The sequence below is a fragment of the Equus caballus genome, chromosome 5, assembly GCF_041296265.1.
Source record: "Equus caballus isolate H_3958 breed thoroughbred chromosome 5, TB-T2T, whole genome shotgun sequence".
Lineage (NCBI taxonomy): Eukaryota > Metazoa > Chordata > Mammalia > Perissodactyla > Equidae > Equus > Equus caballus.
Genome location: NC_091688.1, coordinates 58,181,227 through 58,200,402, shown reverse-complemented (window position 1 = coordinate 58,200,402; position 19,176 = coordinate 58,181,227). Strand labels below are relative to the sequence as shown.

The following is a 19,176-nucleotide window of genomic DNA, read 5'->3' as shown; positions in this document are numbered from 1 at the left end:
AAATGTTTATCAATGAACTGACTCTATATGTGACAAACAACATGTGTGCAAATTGATGCACGTGCATATCTGTGTTCTATGTCCCTGTGTCATTGGCTTGTTGGTTGGTGGGAGGCGTGAGGTCTCAGGTGACTGGACTAGTTGATAACTTAGTTTAGGAAAACAGACAGAAATCTCTTTGACTTGGGCTTTTTTTCTTGACCAGTTTATGAATGTCTTAAACCACTCCAGAATGTATAGGAACAATCACTGTACAAAACTCAGAGGGAATATAAAAATTCACGGGTGGACGTTGCATTTAGATGTCTTGAATGTTGCTTCAGATCCGGTCTTGCACAGGCTCGGCAGTGCCTCGCTGAGGGAGACTCTTGCAATGGTACCAGGCTGCAGCTGCCTCCTGAGCAACGTGACAGAGAGCCCCTCTGTTTCAGAAAAACCTAGCAGACTCTTCCCATTTCTTCTTCATTTGGATTTTTCTGTTCCTTCTAGAGTTTACTAAAAGTTTCTTTGTGTTTCCCACAAGCATCTATTTTCCTAAACCTTAGATATTTTTTAAGATAGGTCTATTTTCTATGGATATTTTCCAGTCCTTGGAGACTTGCTGTGCAGAGTCAGAAGAAATGTAAATGCATGCCTTTCCTTATGGGTCCAGTAGCAAAAAGAGGGGAGGGACCCATCATCTGTTGACAACATAAGCAGAAAACAATCTGCGGTGTGTTTACATGCATTAAGCTGTTTGATATTCCCCAGCCCAGACACAGGCGTTATTATCCCAGTTCATGGTCTCACCATGGTTCACAAACCCTGCGTGACGGTCCAGCCCCTGCCATCCTTTCCAAATTCATCTCCTATCACCCTCCTTTTCCTTTTCCAGGATGCAAACACAGCAACCTCCTTGCTGGCCCTTGAGCCTTACCAAGCAGGCTCCTGTTTTAGGGGTCTAGGAATTTGCTTTCGCGAGCTGTCTTCAGGGCTCACTCAAATGTCACCTCCTTAGAGAAGTCTTCCCTGGCCACCCAATCTAAAATAGCAGCCCCTTTACTCTCTAATCCCTTATCCTATTTTTTCTTCGTGGGACTTATCATACCTGATATTACATTATACACACACATGACGTTTGTGTATATGTATGTATATATACTTAAATCCTATATTTTCAACCAGAGGGCAAGTATGTCTATCTTGTTTGCTGTTGCCTTGTTCGCTGTCATGCCCCAGCACCTAGAGGGGCATCTAACACATGGTAGGTACTACATAAATATTGAACGATGCTTCTATTTCCGAAGAGAACATTGAGGCACCAAGGAGTGTCATCAGATCGAAGTTCACGTGCCCTGGAGTTCCTGGGAAAGCAGGATTTTTGAGCTGAACTCCTTTGGTCACCCACCGCTGTTCTTGTCCCTTCCTTATGCTGGTGCCTCGGGGCCTGCACCGGAAATAACTGCCTTTGCGGATCCCTTCACACCCAGGTGGACTTGAGGCGTCAGTGGATTTCCCAGATTGTGGAGGAGGTGCAGAAAGTCATCCACCATCTGACCACAGAAATCAGCACCCGAGACATTCGATTTCAAGCCGTCCCTTACTCTGGCACATACAACGGGAACATTAAGGTAAGCAGATCACATGCATCTCTAAGTGCCTCACCCAGAGAGCCAGGAAACCGAGTGAGTGGGTCTCGGTATGTGTCAGGCGCTCACTTGACGAAGAGTACTAGTCATACTTCATGTTTCCACAGGTACTCTTAGTATTTACCATTACAAATTCATTTCATAGATTTTTTCTCATTTGAACCCCCACATTTCCAGTTTACAGATAACAAAAATTGAGGCTTAGAGAAGTCAAATGACTTGATCAAGTGTTATTAGGCACTAAATGCAGAACTCAACGGGGGGCTTCTGATTTGAAAGCACGTTCCATGGTAACAATTAACGTTTAGTTAAGCACACATTCATTTATTACTCACCTACTTAATAGATTGGGGACTGGGTAGGGGGAAGTCAGGGCACTAGTGAGAAAATAGTTGAAAGTGATAGTCTATGGGTTGCAGGTGGGGGAAGGAAGAATGTGGAAGAAATGGCCCTTAGAGACTGCAGGAGCAGCGTCCAGACCCCTGTCCCTGCCGAGGCATCCCACAGAGCTGCACTGGGGCCTGTGCGTGACAATCAGCATTCACACCACACTGTAGTGTGGGCAAGCTGTTCTCACAGAAATTATCTCACTCAGCCAGTGGAACAGACATTATGGTTCTCTCCCTTTTAGAGATGTGAGAGGTGAGTCTCTGAATCACTCAGAATCCCCATGCTCCTTTATCTCGATTTTTCTTTTGACACACAAGAACCCCTTTCACTTGTATTAAATTTATATGTATTCATGCCCTATCTCTCCCACAAGACTGTAAGTTCCTTGATTGTAGGGATCATGATTATTGATTGCTCCATTCCTAGTACCCAGCATGGTGTGTGGTCCATGGTAGATGCTCAACTTGTGTTAAATGAATGAATGAGCAAAAGAATTAGTACCTGAACAAAAGACCTTTGCTAGTCTGGTACATTTCAAGGTTGGTGGGTGCAAGGACCACCCACAAGATTCTGGAACTTGTGGATTTGGGGACAGAGTCAGATCTTAGGAAATTCACCCCGGAATGAAAATTGTAAAACTAGATTGGATCCCGGAATATCCGAACATCATCTGCCCAACACTACCACCTGCCAACCTAAATGAGACAAATATAGACTAGTGACTAGGAATAGAAATATAACATTACTTTTCTTAGAACTATATCCGAGGAAATTTCCTTCTGTGGTCTCACTTAGCATTCATAGCTTAAAATATATCTTGCATTTATATACATCATGTCCTGCATATTAAATTTTGAAAATAGTTACAGAGGGGCATATAAAAATTGCTTTTAGTTTATCTTGGATCAAATTCAACAAGTATTTATCAAGCACCATTTATGTGGCCAGTAACATGATAGTTGTGCTCTTGAATTCACAGGCAAGTGGGTTCAAATAACGTATAGACTTTGAGTGCCATACCTTAGTTTTTTTCCTGCTTTTTTAATCCCATGACCTTTCTATGAACACCAGAAGTCATGTGGACCCATCATCTAAAGTATCAAACTATTGTTCTCTGAGAATGAGGCAGAATCAGTTGTTGTTGATTTTGGTGTTCACCCCTGAAGTGGCCAATGATTGGGCCCCGGGGCAAAGGTTAACCAAATCTCATTGTTAGAACTTTCCATGAAAAGGAAGTGGCTCCTTCAGTGTACAGCTGACTGATGGGAAAGGGGCTCTGTGGCGTGGGCTGCCAGGTGATGTGGTCAAAGGTCAAGGTCCTTTTGGTGGTACTGCCCTGTTGACCAGTTTGTTCTATCCCTTGGGCTACTGGCCCGACCACTTTCACCCCGACCACTGCTCCACTGGTTCCTGTAGAAAGAGAGCAGGTAGATTCTGACTGATTTATTCCATTAAACTTAGAATCATCTCAACAGTTCTCATTGTCTCAACAAATAGGCCTTCATTTCACCTGTGATTTTGTAACAATTAGTCATTAATATTGGCTGTGGGGCATCAGTACAAGCAAACAGAAAGGCATTTTGCAGAATATTTTCACCTCCTCCCCAATCCCTTCCTACCCTTTATTCATACCAGACCTTTGACCTATTCCAGGTCATTCATTCTTTACTGAGAGCCTGCCCAGAGTAGAAAAGCAGCCATTGAACAAGCAATCAGGAAACCTAAGACCAAGTTCTGGCTCTACCACTTATTGGCTGTGTGTCCCTGGGGAGATCTCAGAGACTCTCTGAACCATAGGATCCTCACTGAGGAAATGTCAGCAAAGCCCACCTCATGTGACTGTGAAGATCAAATACAAATCTTGTGCTAATACACAAGAATTGCAGTGCTTAGTATATGTGGAACTCAGTGCACACCAGTGCCTGTCCCTGCTCTTTCTTCTTCTCATAGACTTTAGGCATCCTCTATAGTTCCAGATCGAGTTCACACTCTCTCCTCGCAGATTCCTGAAACCAAGGACTCAGTGAGTTAATTACCTGCTTGAAGCATTACAATGGGTTAGTGGTGGAACAAAGATGCAATCTTTTTTTGTTTGTTTGTTTCTTTGTTTTTTTAATTTTTATTTTTTCGGATGTACATCATATTTCAAATTCTGGATACATTACATCATGTTCACCACCCGAACACTAATTATAGTGCAACCCCTCACATGTGACCCTAATCACCCCTTTTGCCCTCCCCCCTCCCCCTTCCCCAATGGTAACCACCAGTCCAATCTCCAATGCTATGTGTGTTTTTTTTGTCGTTTTTATCTTCTACTTATGAGTGAGATCATATGGTATTTGACTTTCTCCCTCTGACTTATTTCACTCAGCATAACACCCTCACGGTCCATCCATGTTGTCACAAATGGCTGGATTTCGTCATTTCTTATGGCTGAGTAGTAGTCCATCATGTATATACCACATCTTCTTTATCCATTCGTCCCTTGAGGGGCACCTAGGTTGCTTCCAGGTCTTGGCTATTGTGTATAATGCTGCAATGAACATAGGGGTGCAAGTCAAAGATGCAATCTTTTTGCAACTGGCTGGTGCAGTTCTCTGTCCACCTTGTCACCTTGCTGAGGGTGGAGTGGTTAACGGAGTTTCCTGGTTCAACAGGTCAGCTCTCCTAGAACTTCTGTTACATCTCAAGTCTATGAACTCACACTCATTCTCTCTCCTTTCCGGACCCCAGGTTTTGGCCCCCAGCCAGTTCCTCATCACAGTCCCACTGAAAGGCCTGGCAGGGTACAGGGAGGCCGAGGAGCAGCGCTGGCGGTACTACACCCTGCGGGGCGCCAGGCTCCCCTGCCCGTTGCGGGACCCTGAGGGCCTGCAGCAGTGGCTGGCAGTGGGGCAGTTCACGAAGAGCCTGTGGCAGTGGCACGAGGCAGACGTGAACATCGAGGGAGACATTGTGCCTGCCAAGGTCCTCCAGGTGTTCCGGAAGCTGGTAGAAAATGCAATTGGAACCTGTCACCTCTCAGGTGAGCTGATCAGGAAAAGTGCAAGGGAAATTTCTGGCATTTCCCTTTTGCTCTAAAAACCCCTGCTTGGATGTTCCCTGAAGCTCATGCCCCTAAATTGAGACAGTAATCATTTGCTCTTTACATGTGTTCAATCCCCATAATATGAATTAGCTCTTTTTTCTGCTGTGACACATGGAAGAATGGAATTCATAGTCACAACACACTCCCGTGGGTTCACGTAGATCCCTGTCCCGGCATGGATGTGACAGGCGTGGGGTTATGTACCCTTTCCAGTATGTTAGCTTTAAAACTTGGGCACTCTTTTTAAAAAGCAAATTACTCCCAAACCTTTGTTATTGGAACATTTGTTCTAATAACAGATCTTTGTTATTAGAACATTTCTGCTACAACACCCTCCAACTGACTGCCGGACCCAGTGTGTTGAGACACACTTGGAAACCACCGACTTACACCAAAGCACAAAATCCAGAAGCCAGAAGGAGCTGCTTAAGTTTGACAACCCCCAAATCTTAAGCTACAGTACAGTGTGGCATATGTGCACACACACACGACACACAAACACACCCTTTCAGTTTACACAAAGTAAAAAGGTGAATTTCAAACTGGGAAAAAATGGCTAATTTCTTAACTACAAAAGTGTATTTATAAGCCAATAAATATGAGCAGACCAATGTAAATAATGAAAAAAAACATGAATCAGAAAAAAAAATAAATGGCTAGTGAAAATAAGAAAAAATGTTCCATCTAACATATATTTCAATAAATGTACATTCAAACACCTAACAGGTTGACAGAGATGAAAAAGTGTGGTTATGCTCAGTGTAGGGCTGGGCATGGCGAAAGAGGCATTTTCATACATTATTCTTGGAAGCACAAATTGGTGCCTTCTTTTTAAAGGGCAATTAGTCTGTTTTTACATTTGTAGTGTGCTTCCTCGGCAATTCAGCAATTCCAGTTCTAGAAATATATTCTTACAGATGCACAAAGAAATATGCACAAAGATATCCACTGCCATAGGCCTTGTGATAGTAAATCACTATAGTCATGCACCAAATAGTGATGTTTCAGTTAGACAGACCACATATGTGACAGTGGTCCCATAAGATTAGTGCCATACAGCCTAGGTGTGCAGTAGGCTATACCACCTAAGTTTGTGTAAGTACAAACTTATGATGTTCCCACAACAACGAAATCATCTAACAACACATTTCTTAGAATGTATCCCCGTCATTAAGCAGCACGTGACTGCAGAAATCATCTAAATAGCTAACTAAGGAAAAGTGACTATACAAATTATGCTACCTCTGCCAAAGGACTGTTATGCAGCCTATAAAAGGAATGAGATGTGTGTGTATATGCACACAGAGTTATGGAAAATGCCCGTGCTAGATAATGAAGTGAAAAACCAAACTGCTGAATAATATGTGATTCCATTTGTATAGAAAGAAGAGGATTTGTATGTACGTTTGTTTATCTAGACAGAACAGTTCTGAAATGTTCCATAATGGAAGTAGGTCATGATTAATGGATTTTTACCATAAGTAGGATGCTTTCATGGATTATTTAATATTCAGAGCAACCCTATAGAGCAAGCATTCTTTTGCTACCGTTTTACAGATGAGATGACTGAGATTTAGAGAGAGTAACATGCCGCAGGTCACACACCTGTCAGCAGAGGGGCAGAAGCAGGGTGTGGACCAGGCAGGCTGGTTCCCGAATTTGCTCACCTCTTCACTTTGCGACACTGTTAACAGTGAAAGTGCAAACAAGAGATTCGAACTGGGCCAGGTTGATGAGGTGCTCTCAGTAAACAATGCTGCAGTGCCAGACGTTGTCACATTACTGTCTGGGCAGCTCTGATGAGATGCTGACAACAAGCTCTTTGTCACACCCCACCCAAGCGGACGAATGTTTCCTTTTGAACAGCCTAAACACCATTAAGAACGAGCTGCCGCTTTCTTCTCTGAGCAGGGAAAAGCAAAATAATAGATCCCGATTCACCCCGCTCATCCTTATCTGTAATGAAGGCAAACTAACCAAAAATCCACTGTGGATCTTTGAAAGCAGGGGGAACACATTAGAAATGAATTCTAGTGTATGAGCTAGAAAACTTAACCAGATGGATTTACTTTCTCTCTCTCTCTTTGCCTGGTCAGAAAAGGCAGTGAGGGCTCCTTTCCACTCACTTGACACTCTAAGCCAGTGGCTCTGACACACTTTGAAGTATTTTATGATTCTAAGGGCTTATTGATGATAAATACATCTGAGGCTAGGCTGGCTTAATGGGGGTGGAAACAAATACCACCAGAGAGACTGTGACTCAGGTAAGAGACAGGTCACACCGAACTCCACCAAAGGCAGATGAGTAAGTAAGGGGACCAAGGCTGTCCTACTCAAGGTCAGGACATCTGGGTGGGATTGAGGGGACTTGGAAGAATGGTTGGATTTCATTTTACAGTAGCAAACACTGTACCTTTTCTTTCCATTCTGTGTCTCTCTTCAGTTGAGCCTTCTGAAAAGAATCTGTTAATTTAATGGAAAAGGTACCATAAAAGCCTTCAGAGAGAGGAGAGAGAGACAATGGAAAAAACCCATCAACAATGGGATTTTTCTAGCAATGAAAGTTGTGAAAGTTGCCCCACCAGTTGCAAGGAGCTGTCAGAACCTCTGGTCGGAGCCGCTGCTCACAAATTCCTTCTCTGAACGCTTGTGTTCAGAGAGCTTCCTCTTCTCATGGTCTGTCATTTCCCACCAGGTAAGGTCAGCATGCTGGCAAACTGCCCTGCCGTTTGCGTTGCCGTGGAAGCATCCTCACGTCAGGTGGAAGTAGAGCTGGTCCCCGCAGTGGAGATCCCCACCGTCTGGTCCAAGAAAGCCCAGTGGCCTCCATGTCTGAAGCGCTGGCCTTCCCCTGAGAGAGTGGAGTGCACCAAGGTACCGGTGGGCAGGGTCCGCGCTCACCAGAGCACAGATACTCACAGCTTAACCGGCCTAGGAAGGTTGACTGCCAACCAGCTTAGCAAGGAAAACTGAGCTCAGTGGTTCTCAAAATGTGGGCCTCAGAACCTGCAGCGGCACCTAGAAGCTGTTAGAGATGCAGATTTCTGGGCCCCACTTTGGACCCACTGAGTGAGACTCGGTGAGCAGGGCCCACCAATCTGTGTTTTAACAAGCTCTTCAGGTGATTCTGGTGCAGGCCCAAGAGGAGAACCACTGCCGAAGCGAAACTGGACACAGCGTCTCCGATTAACAGCCCACGGGCAAGGGGCTTTGCCCTGAGGCTCCCTCCATGCCCCCACGTAGGATGGACCGCCTGCCCGGTGGCAGGTCCCCCAGATTAGTGGACTGCTTCTGAGATGGCTTTCTAACCCAGCAAGCATCAGCCTTCTCATTTTCCCAATATTTGTCTCTTCTTCCAGTCATTTGGATTTACCTTGTTGGCCGGTTCAAGTTATCACTGGCAGCTGAGCTTCTTGAAGGCCGAGCAGGTGCTGCTGGAGCAGCTGGATGAGGACGGGGGCTGCCGCAGGAAGTGTTTTCAGGTCATGAGGCAGATGAAGGAGGATGTCTGGTGCCCAGGGAAGAGGCCTGTTATCACGTCCCACCATCTGCAGGTGAGTGTGCGGGCCGTGGGCCATGGAGGGCCCAGGGCAGCTGCGGTTGGGTGGGTGGCCTCTGCGTCCACTGCAGGGCCTGGCCAGAGCCACTCAGAAGGGATGGCGTGCATGTGACAAATTCAGGATGGGGCTCTGGTGTCCATATTTGCCACCTCACGTATTATCACTCACATGGAGACCTATAAACCTGGGTATGTGTGTCCACACACCTCTGCCTCCCTCCCTTCCCATTCCCAGTCCCCCTCCCTTTTCTTTTTTGTCTTTACTTTTTCTTCTCTCTCTTCTCCCCTTTTATTTCACTCAATAAACCAAAACAAGTGCCCACAACATGCTAGAAACCCTGTCAAGGTTCAGAAATGAATTACAACATGTGGTCTCTGCCCTTGAATAATCTACAATCTGGTGAAATCTTGTGAGTTGCTCAAACCTCGGATGAATCCATGTTTTCCCTGGTGTTATGACTCACTCCATCCCAACTCTAGCCTGAGTGCAGCCACTCAGGCACACATGCACACACACACACAGACACACTCTGAGCAGAGGGGAAACCAGGAAATGTTGGGGTTCACTACACCAACATTGCTGCAAACTTGAGCTTCCAGGTTCCAAATCATCGGGCAAGCATTTTCCTTCGTGCTCCAGCAACTGCCTCGCCTTTCCCCAAATCCAACATTGCATGTGCATGAATTCACTCACTCACTCACTCACTCAGCAAATGTTTGTTGAGATTACTATGGGCCCGCACCTGCTGTGTGCTCTACACCTGAAGATACAAGGTGAACAAACGCAGACATGGTTGTTGCTCTTGCTGTCATGGAGCTTACGGTCTAGCAGGGGAAACAGACATGGTCAAATAGTCCCACAGGTACGTGTGGAGTCACGCAGCCTGGGGAGCACTAGGGAGGAATAGAGTGTCACGGTGAAGGCTCAGAGCAACAGAACCTGACCCGGCCTGGGGGACCAGAGGGCTTCCCCTGGAGAGGTGGCCTTGGATCACACTCCCAACTCCTCTTTCTCAAATTTCCAACCATACATAGTGAACTGGATGTGCACGTAACAGTGTGTGCAGCATGCTGGGGTTGGGAGATGTCAGACTCTTACAAGCAGCACAGCCCCAGCCCAGCTAGTAGCTGACTGGGAGCTTCAGCCCTTCTCCCTGCCCTTCCACAGGTGAGCACAAGTCCCTGGGGTGGTCACCTGACTGGGTGGTGCCTTCCTTGCATGCTCTTACCTGGGCCTCCTCTCATTCAATGGACAACCATTTTCCAGACCTGGGTTACTCTTTCAGCTCTAATGTCATCTATCTGAAAGTAAGTGCCACGTTGGTCTTGTTTATTACTGAACCCCTAGGCTCTCTCCCAATGCTTCTTACAGAGTAGTTGCTTGGTCAATATTTGTTGACTGAAGGAATGAACAACTTCACGTCTTAGTCAACTTTTTCCCCCACAAAATCACTAGTCTTTGCTTTGTTTTCTTATCTTACCTGATAAACGTGTCCTCCCCCGCCTGCCTGAGAATCTGTTTACATCTCATTTGCACATACTGGGACTTTCTCTGGAGTTTCAACATTCTCATTGTGTCCCCAAGAACATTCCCCTGAAGACACACAACCCGCTCTCCTGCACAGGCATGTGCTTTCTGAAGATAGTCTAATTCACTCTGTGGGGTTAGCTTGTTGCTTGCCTTGGAAGCAAGAGAAGAACCAGAGCTGAGAAGCAAACTCCAGTCTGTCTCCTATCAAAACCTCATAATCTTAACCATTGACTTCATTAAGGGTGTGAATATTATAGCTAAGATTGAATAGCCCACTAGGGCCTTCCAGACCCTGGCTGCACTCAGAACTGCGTCCCACCCAAGGATTGCTTTTTGTTCTAGTGGCTTCTGAATGATCTAGAGGATTTTAGGGTAACTCCTCAGGTTCTCTCTTTCAATCCTCCCTAATCCACGTACATGGAACAATGAAATTGTGCATTCTCAAGAATGGGCTTTGAAAAGGGGGGTTATTTGTTGAGAAGGGTGGGACAAACAGAAACAGTACTAACGGCCTTTTCCTCTAGTCTTCCACCCTCGGTCCGAGGGCCGAATTCTTTCACATTTAGGCATCAGGACGAAGGTGGCTGGTGACAATGTGGTGTTAGACACCATCCTGGATAATGACTTGAGGGTATGGGATCCTTGCCAAGGCTTTAGTTTGGGAAAAGTAGAAGAACTTGGGTTGTAAACCAGCCAGTTATGGTCACCTCGCCTTGAGTCTGAGACTGTCCTGTAAGGTCTTCGCCTCCTCTCCCGAGAGGCTTTCCCCCAAAGTGATTTCATGTGAAGCAAGAGCTTATCTTTCATTGGTTTCTTTATTCCTAAAACCTACTCCAGGCACAGGGGTTGATTACAATGGGCTTAACAGCTTCAGTTTGCTTAGGGAGATAAAAGCTTAACTACAAAAAGAATTACAGCATTTGTTTTGCTATCTAGGTTAGCTTGACCAGCATGAAATTATCTCCCACTCACTCAAAACAATGTAATCTAAATCAAAACGCAGTCAAGATCTTGCTGTGAACCTAAAACTGTTTTACTTTCTCATAAAGACTATATTCTAAAAATACTCAACATCTAAACAATAATATTAGTTAATTATTTCACTTAGTCAATAAATGTTTATTGACTGCCTCCCGTGGGCCAATCCCTCTGCTGGGTGCCAGTGACATAACAGCGAATAAAAGGAGGACACTCTTCCTCTCTCGTGGCATTTACAGTCTAGTAGGGATCACATAAATAAACACACAAATGACGATTACTGAGATCGTTGCTGCTTAGGAGAAGTACATGGCAAAGAGGATGTTCAACGGGTGTCACAGGGAAATTTGATCTGATGGATGAGTTTCCAGGACAAAGTGGGTGAGGAAGTTTGCTCCATGCAGAAAAGTTGGATGCGAAAGGCCCTGTGATAGAAGAGAGCATGAAACAAGGCTGGTGCAGCCAGAAGGAGAAGCAAGGGGAAAATGCAGGGCAAGATGAGGCCACAGAGGAAGGCAGGGACCAAACCTTATAATCCAAACCATGTTAAGGGTTGTATTTTTAATTTACAAACAATGGGAAGAAGTATTTGAGACGAGAATACTGCAATACTTTGTATTTTAGACAAGAATACTTTCAATACAAGGCATTGAAATACTTTGAAGTATTTTGGACAAAAAGAAACATATTTCTATTTCAAAAATATTGTTGGCTGCAGTGTGGATGATGACAGATTGGATGGTGACAAGAATAGATGCAGACTGCTTACTTTGATGGCTATTGCCGAGGTCCAGGTGAGATGTGATGGAAGAGGATAATAATATTAGAGATGAAGATTGGTGGGTGGATTTGAGAAAGACTTAGGCAGCAGGGTTGGCGGGATTTGATTGGGGCTCGTGAGCGAAGGGATGACTCCTGGGTTTCTGTCTTGCCTAACTGGCTGGATGAGCAACTCTGGAGGCCACCAGATTTGTGGGGAAGCCCATGAGTTCAGTTTGGACATGTTGGCTGAGATAACTTTCAGATTTCCAAGAGGTATCAGGTAAGGAGGTCAGAGGTGAAGTCTTGGCTGGAGGGAAAAAATTAGAAGTCACCAATATTTAGTGGGAATTAAAACCCCTGTTGTGGAAGGAAGATAGAAGAAGAGGAGAAGAGGGCCTGGAACTGAGCCTTCAAAACTCCAACATTAGAGGCAGGTAAAGGAGGTTGAGCAGAGCGTGCCAAGGAGCAGCTGTGGTGCTGGGAGAAACCTCAGAGTGCGTGATGGCTTGGAAGCCAAGAGAAGAATGGCTCAAGAGGGAGGGTGTAGGTGTGAGAATCAGATTCTGCTGAAAGGTTAGGTCAGGTAAGTGAAGGCTGGGAAAGGCCTGTTGGATTTAGCAACATGGAGGTCACTGGACCTTAAGGAGAGCAGCTTTTGAGGCCTGATGGCGGAAGAATCCATGCTGGAGCGAGTGAGGCACGGCATCCGAGGAGAAGAAATGATGACAAATGATTGGGATGCTTCTTTGGAGACACCTGGATTTGCAGAGTTAGGGCAGGAGGGAGATGTGGGATTAGGGGTGTCGGAGGGCTTCGGACAGTTTTAAAAGCCAGTGAGAAAGAGGGAGATCAATCATTTACGGTTTCTGGAAGGGACCATCCCCAGCCCTGCAGAGGATTCACCCCAGCTGGGAGGAGGGGAGCAGGCAGAGAGGGAGAGGAGGATGCCAGTGTCAGCAGAACTGTCTGGTCTGCAGGCATGAGGGTTTCCATTTTCCTGGTAAAGTCAGAGGCATAGGCACCTGCCGGGGATAGGGGAGTACAGATTTAAGGAGAGTAGCGATCACAGGAAATGTCAGTGGAAAGAGAATAAATTAACAAAGAGGTGTAGGAGACCAGCAGGCAAGTCTGAGAGCCCACCTGAGCTTGGGGACCATGAATTCATGGCAGAACCAACTTGCTCTGAGTGACTTCTTTCTCCCTCCTTCCAAGGCCATGTGAGCTCAGTAATGTTTCTGGAGATACTCTCCTCAATTGCCCAGAACCGTGTCTGACACCACCTCTTCCTTCCACAGACAGTGCTCTTTTGGACTTGTGAGAAATATCCGCACTTGAAGGACTGGCAGGTCTTCCGCAAAGCGTTCCTGCGCCTGGTGAGGAAGCTGCACAAGTGCGTGAGCCAGCGCTTTCTGAAACACTACTTCGTGCGGAAGAGCAACCTCCTTCAGCACGCCAGCTCATGCGAGCTGGATGCTGTGGCCCAGAAACTGGCCTTCTTCCTGAAGGACCCCCAGATCAGCCTGGCCTGAGAGACTCTTGGACATTTCATTCTGGCTTGACCCTCGTTCACTGTGGATCGTTCCAGTCAAATGCCACGATCCTGCCCAGGAGAGAAGCAACATATGACGGAGGAATTTACACTGGCCCAGTAGTACTGAAGATGGGGGAAACTGTGCCCTAAGACGTCTGACCCAGGCCTCCCTGGAGCCACGAGAGCACTTCAGCCCTCACTAGCTACCTCTCTTGGGGATAGCTCTCAGCAAGCTTCACCAAGCCAGTTTCTGAACTGATGACAGTTCTGAAGTTATTTTCCCTTGCTCAGGCTCTGATGGTCTGACAAGGAGGATGGAGACAAGAACCTCTTTCCAGAAGGCCAGGCATCAGCCTGCTGCCCAGCCGTGGTTCTCCAGCCACTGACCACGGGCTCATTATCTTCCCATTTGTAAAATGGGACTGTTAATATGCCTGCCTCACAGCAGGGCTGTGAACCTGCGGGACCGTGCTGGTGTCCTTTCAAGGGGAAGGCGTTGGATCAGCACAAAGTGTAACTCGTGGGTTTAGTAGCTGGAGTTTGCATCCTGGATGGGTCCCCACACCAGTGATGGAACAGGTCTGCTGGGTCAGCATGCCTGTGTTTCCTCGCTGCCTCCAGCTCTTCTAAACGGTGGTTTGTGGTGTGTTCTGTCTGCTTCCCTGGTTTCTCGAAGCAGGAAAAGAGTGGTTTTGATGCCTAGCGTCAAAGATGAAGTGCAGCCACTGCCCTCTCCTTGCTTCCCGTGCTGCAGGACAGGGATGGGACTTCCTTATGTTTATGAATGAACTTGGTACCACCATCTGCATGGAATGACTTTGGTGTCACTCATCTCTCAGTTCCCTCCTTTGCTCGCTTCACTCACTCATTCATTGATAAATACATGCTCATTAGGCATTGGGAATGCAGCAAAGAGCAAGATCGACAAGGCTTACTTGATGCATGATGCCTAATGGTGGGGACAGGAAATGAACAACAGATAAATAAACATGTTCGTTACCAATTGTAGCAAGTGCCCTGAAGCAAATAAACAGAATATTGAAATAGAGCCACAGAGAGATCCTTAAAGGATGAAAACGCAAACAGCTGAAGAAGGAAAGGGGGCCAAGGGCCCACTTGGAGGGGCTGGCATGAGTCAGATGACTTGGCCTTGGAAAGCAGGTAAGGAATTTGTGTTTCATTCTAAAATCAAAGCTGTGACATTTGGCCTCTCCTGAAGCAGACGGGTGTCATGATCTGATCTGCATTTTAAATGTCCATTCCAGCAACTGCACAGAGAAGGGCTGGGGCTCACACGAGGGTGAGGGTGTGGAAGGCTCTTGAGCACACCCATTTTGAGTTTCACCGAGGTCCTCAGGCTACACATCCTGTGCCAGGAATTCTGGGAGTTCTTAGGAAGGTCAATAGTTTCTTCTGGCATTTATTTAAAGTCCTCAGCTCAAGGGAATTCTTTATTACTTGGAACAGTTTCCCCAAATATAGAAGAGTCAAATGTCTGAAAGGATGAACTACTGACTTTTTAAAAAGAAAAGTCACATCTGAGGGCCAGCCCCGTGGCCTAGTGGTTAAGTTTGGTGCACTCCACTTCGGTGGTCCAGTTTGGGATCCCAGGCACAGACCTACACCACTCATCAGCAGCCATGCTGTGGTGGTGACCCAGACACAAAATAGAGGAAGATTGGCACAGTTGTTAGCTCAGGGTGAATCTTCCTTAGCAAAAAAATAAATAAATAAATATTAAAAAGTCACATTTGAAAATGAAAACAATTATTTTTAAGAAAATGCTGTAACCAAATGGTGGGATCCATGGGCTGTCACATAGGAAATCATGATTTTAAAATGTTGAGAAGAAAATCTTTCCAAATCTACAATAAGTTCATAATATTTGAATCCATGAAATGATGAGCAAACCGATGTTTTGCTAAATCATCAAAACTTGCATTCAAATTCTCATATTCTTGGATCTTGAGAAAACTGATTTTTGAGAAGGTGGCAGATAGAACAAGTTTTTTGTTTTTGTTTTTTTTTAAATGAAGAAAACAGCTGAAGCAAATTTTAAAACAGCTATGCAGTTATAGAACGCCAAAAAGTGTAAGTTGGCTATACCATTGATTCGAAATGTGTTTATGTGTATGGAGAGAGGTGGGACTGACATACTGCACAGTATGATTCCAGTAGATTCTTCCCGTCTTTCCCTGTAGATCTGTGGTTTTAGAGGAAGTAGGGTTACTTGTGGGTTCCTGAGTGTTCCCGCTGCTGGCCAGCAGAGGGCAGCAGGGGACCACATATGAAAAAAGCCAGGTTCCCACCCACAGTCCTCAGAGCCCAGCAGGCGTCACTCTCCCCAGCCTGTAATTTACATCTGGCTTTCCCAAAAAGGAAACCGAGGACAGTGGATTCCAGCTGATGCTAAATTGTTGATCTTTCCTTCCATTTTGGCCAAAATTTAGTCTTTCTGCTTAAAGCTCAGATTTAAAAAGAAAGCCTATGAGAGGATAGCCCCTCCTGGGGACTGTGGAGCATTCAGCTCCGTTCTGTTTCCTAAGACAGAATGCACAGCTCTCAAAAGTCTGATAATATTACTCCTTTATTCTAGTCAGCTGGTTTTTTTTTAAATTCTCCAAAAGGCCTTTTCTATCCACCTCCACTCTTCTAGGTACAGAATTGTTTTAAGTGAAATGCTTGGTATTCAGCCACTGCAGTTGACCTGCTTGCATTTGCATCAGCTCTGCCACTGTAACTGCATGCCCTTGGCAAGTTGTTAGACCTCCCTAAATCTCCATTTCCTTACAGGCATTGCTATGGGCTGAATTGTGTCCCCCCGAATTTACAAGTGGAATCTCTAACCCCAGTAACTCAGAATGTAACTGTATTTGGGGACAGCATCTTTAAAGAATAAGTTAAAATGAGGCTGTTAGGGTGGTGCCCTCATCCAATAGGACTGTGTCCTTATAAGTAGTGAAAGAGACACTATGGGCAGGTGTGCCAAGAGAAAAAGCCGTCTGCAAGCCTAAGGAGAGAGGCCTCAGCAGAAACTAACACTGCTGCCACCTTGATCTTGGGCTTCCAGCCTCCAGAACTGTGAGAAAATAATTTTCTGTTGTTTAAGCCATGCAGTTGGGGATTTTGTTACAGCAGCTCTGGGGAACTAGTACAAGCCTCGTGAGAGAATACATACCTCACTGCTTTGATGAGGAGAATACATGGAATAATGGATGTAAAACACTCTTCATTTGGCACCTGGCATGGACTCATTGTTGAATAAACATTTAGCATTTAGATGGCCACCCTCCCCGCCAGCCCTTCGTCCATCTCTGCCATTCCTGATAACTACCCAAGCCCACATCTAAATTCTTTGTAAAGAAATTAGAAAACACCACAAGGAAAACATGCACAAAATTCCACCGCAAATTCCATAAACCGATCTTTTCTCTTGTCCTCTTGCTAAAACAGAGGTAGCATCCCTCCTGATTTCTCCACACGTGATGGACCAATGCCTCCCAGCATCTCAGGGACGTCTTTCCATTTGCTTCCTGTATCATCCTGCACATCCCCCTGCAGCTACTGCCTGCCTCCCTTCTCCCATCACTCTCCAGCTTCCTGAGTCATTATACACGTGCCTCCACTTCCTCACCTCTTCACACTTTTTTTTTCATTGTGAAGAATATTATCCATGAAAGGGTCTAAACTGTTTAAAGAATAATACTAAGACAAACACCAACATACTCACTATCTGGGTGAAAAAATGGTATATTGCCATACTTTAGATTTCTCCTAGGTGTCCCTTTGGTCCCCTAACCCCCTCCCTTGCTGACATAGATAATCATGATCCCAAATCTTATGTTAGTCATTCTGCTGCTTTTCTTTATAGTTTTACTACTTACCACATTTCATTGAACCTAAGCCCCTAACCATTGTGAGATGCATCATTATTTCATGTTTAAGAAAGAAAAAGGTGCTGTTAAATGTAATTGCAAGACACCACTGATTGTAAGATGCATCCCAATTTTAGAGAGGTTAAAGTGTGAAAAAGTGTATTTTAGAATCAACAAAATATGACCTGCATGCATCCCAATGTCTTTTTCGTTGTGCTTGTTTTTGAGCTTTATATAAATGGAACCACACTGTATGAAGTCTTCTGTGATTTGCTTATGTCCATAGTAAGCTTTTGAGACTCTCCCACGTGGATGCATGTGGCAGTGGTATGGTCCTTTTCACTGCTGTATAATATTCCACTGCAAGCTTGTGCTACTTTATATGTCTGTTATTCTAATTGGGCATTTGGATTGTTTCTTATTTTAGTGATTTAAACTGTTTTTATCCACACTCTTATACAAGTCTTCTGATGCACTCAACTCTTTTAAGGGAATACATGTAAAAGAGGAATTTCAAGTTCAAAGAATATATATATGTTCAAATTTATGAGGAATGTCGACATATTTTCTGAAGTGATAGCACTTCAATGTAAATTCCCCATTTTAATGTAGGTGAATTTTCAATGACCCTCTCCATTATAATGGAGCACATTTTGTGTCTTGTTTAAGAAATTCTTCTGTTTTTTTAAGGCCATGGAGATATGCTCCTATATTGTTCTCTAAAAATTTATAGTTGTGTCTTTTACCAGAGTTAGGAAGTGCCCTCTATTTTTTATGTTTTATTCTAATAAATTTAGAATAATCTCTTTGCTTGAAACTTTGGTAAAATTCATCTAAAAAGCCAACTGGACCTTGTATTTTTTTTGTCAGAAGATTTTAAACTACAAATTCATTTTCTTTTAGGGATAAGGAATATTCAGATTTTCTGTTTCTTCTTGAGCAGGTGTTGTTAATTTGTATTTTACTAGAAATCTATCCATTTTATTTAAGTTTTCAAATTTATTGGCATAAAACTCTTCATAATATTTTATTATTATCTCTTTAAATTCTGATGCATCTGTACCCATCTTTCTTGATAAATCTGTTGAAGACTTATCAAAGAATCAATTGTTAGTTTTGTTGATCTTTCTATTGTATATTTATTTTCTGTTTCATTAATTTCTGCTCATATCTTTGTTTCTTTCCCTCTACTTTCTTCATGTTTATTCTGATGGGTTTTTTTTAATAACTTAAATTAAATGCTTAGGTCAGAAATCCTCAGTCTTTATTCTTTTCTAACTATATAAATTTCCTGTTAATACCATTTTAGTGGAATTCCATAGGCTTTGGTATATTGTGTTTTCACCTTCATGCAGTAATATTTATTTTCTAATTTCTACCATGATTTCCTCTTTGACCTATGAGGTGCTTAGAAGTTTTAAAAAATTATTATTTTCAAATATATTGGGTTTCCTAGTTATGTTTTTGTTACTGATTTCTAACTAAATTGCATTATAGTCAGAGAAAGTGGGCTGAAAGGCCCCCATCCTTTGATGCTCGTTGCGGGCAGCTTTTTAGCCTAGGATTCTTCTCTGTTCTCTGTGTACACGAAGAAGGTGAGCAAATTTAGATGCAATGTTCAATAAATGTCCATTAGATCATGCACTGCTCAGATTTTCTGTATATTACAGATTTTTTTTTTTTTTTTGGCTGCACTTTCCAATATTTACTGAGAGATTTGTTTTAAAATCTCCCATTATGATTGTGGATTCTTTGGTTTCTCCTTATGGTTCTGTCAAACTTTTGCTTAATATACTTTAAGACTATATTATTAGGGACAGACAGGCTTAGA

The 19,176-nt window shown here is 44.2% G+C and overlaps 1 protein-coding gene across 22 annotated transcripts in view; it reads left to right on the top strand.

Annotated features, from left to right (window-relative positions):
- Positions 1-19,176, top strand: part of MAB21L3 (mab-21 like 3) — a 47,700-nt gene that overhangs the window by 8,006 nt on the left and 20,518 nt on the right. For all 22 annotated transcript variants that reach the window (XM_023641362.2, XM_023641360.2, XM_070267165.1 and 19 more), the window contains exons 2-6: positions 1,470-1,610; positions 4,755-5,046; positions 7,805-7,983; positions 8,469-8,663; positions 13,235-14,631. In XM_023641362.2, coding sequence (XP_023497130.1) covers positions 1,470-1,610; positions 4,755-5,046; positions 7,805-7,983; positions 8,469-8,663; positions 13,235-13,468 — 1,041 coding nt within the window. In that variant the 3' untranslated portion in view covers positions 13,469-14,631. The remainder of the gene's footprint in view (positions 1-1,469; positions 1,611-4,754; positions 5,047-7,804; positions 7,984-8,468; positions 8,664-13,234; positions 14,632-19,176) is intronic.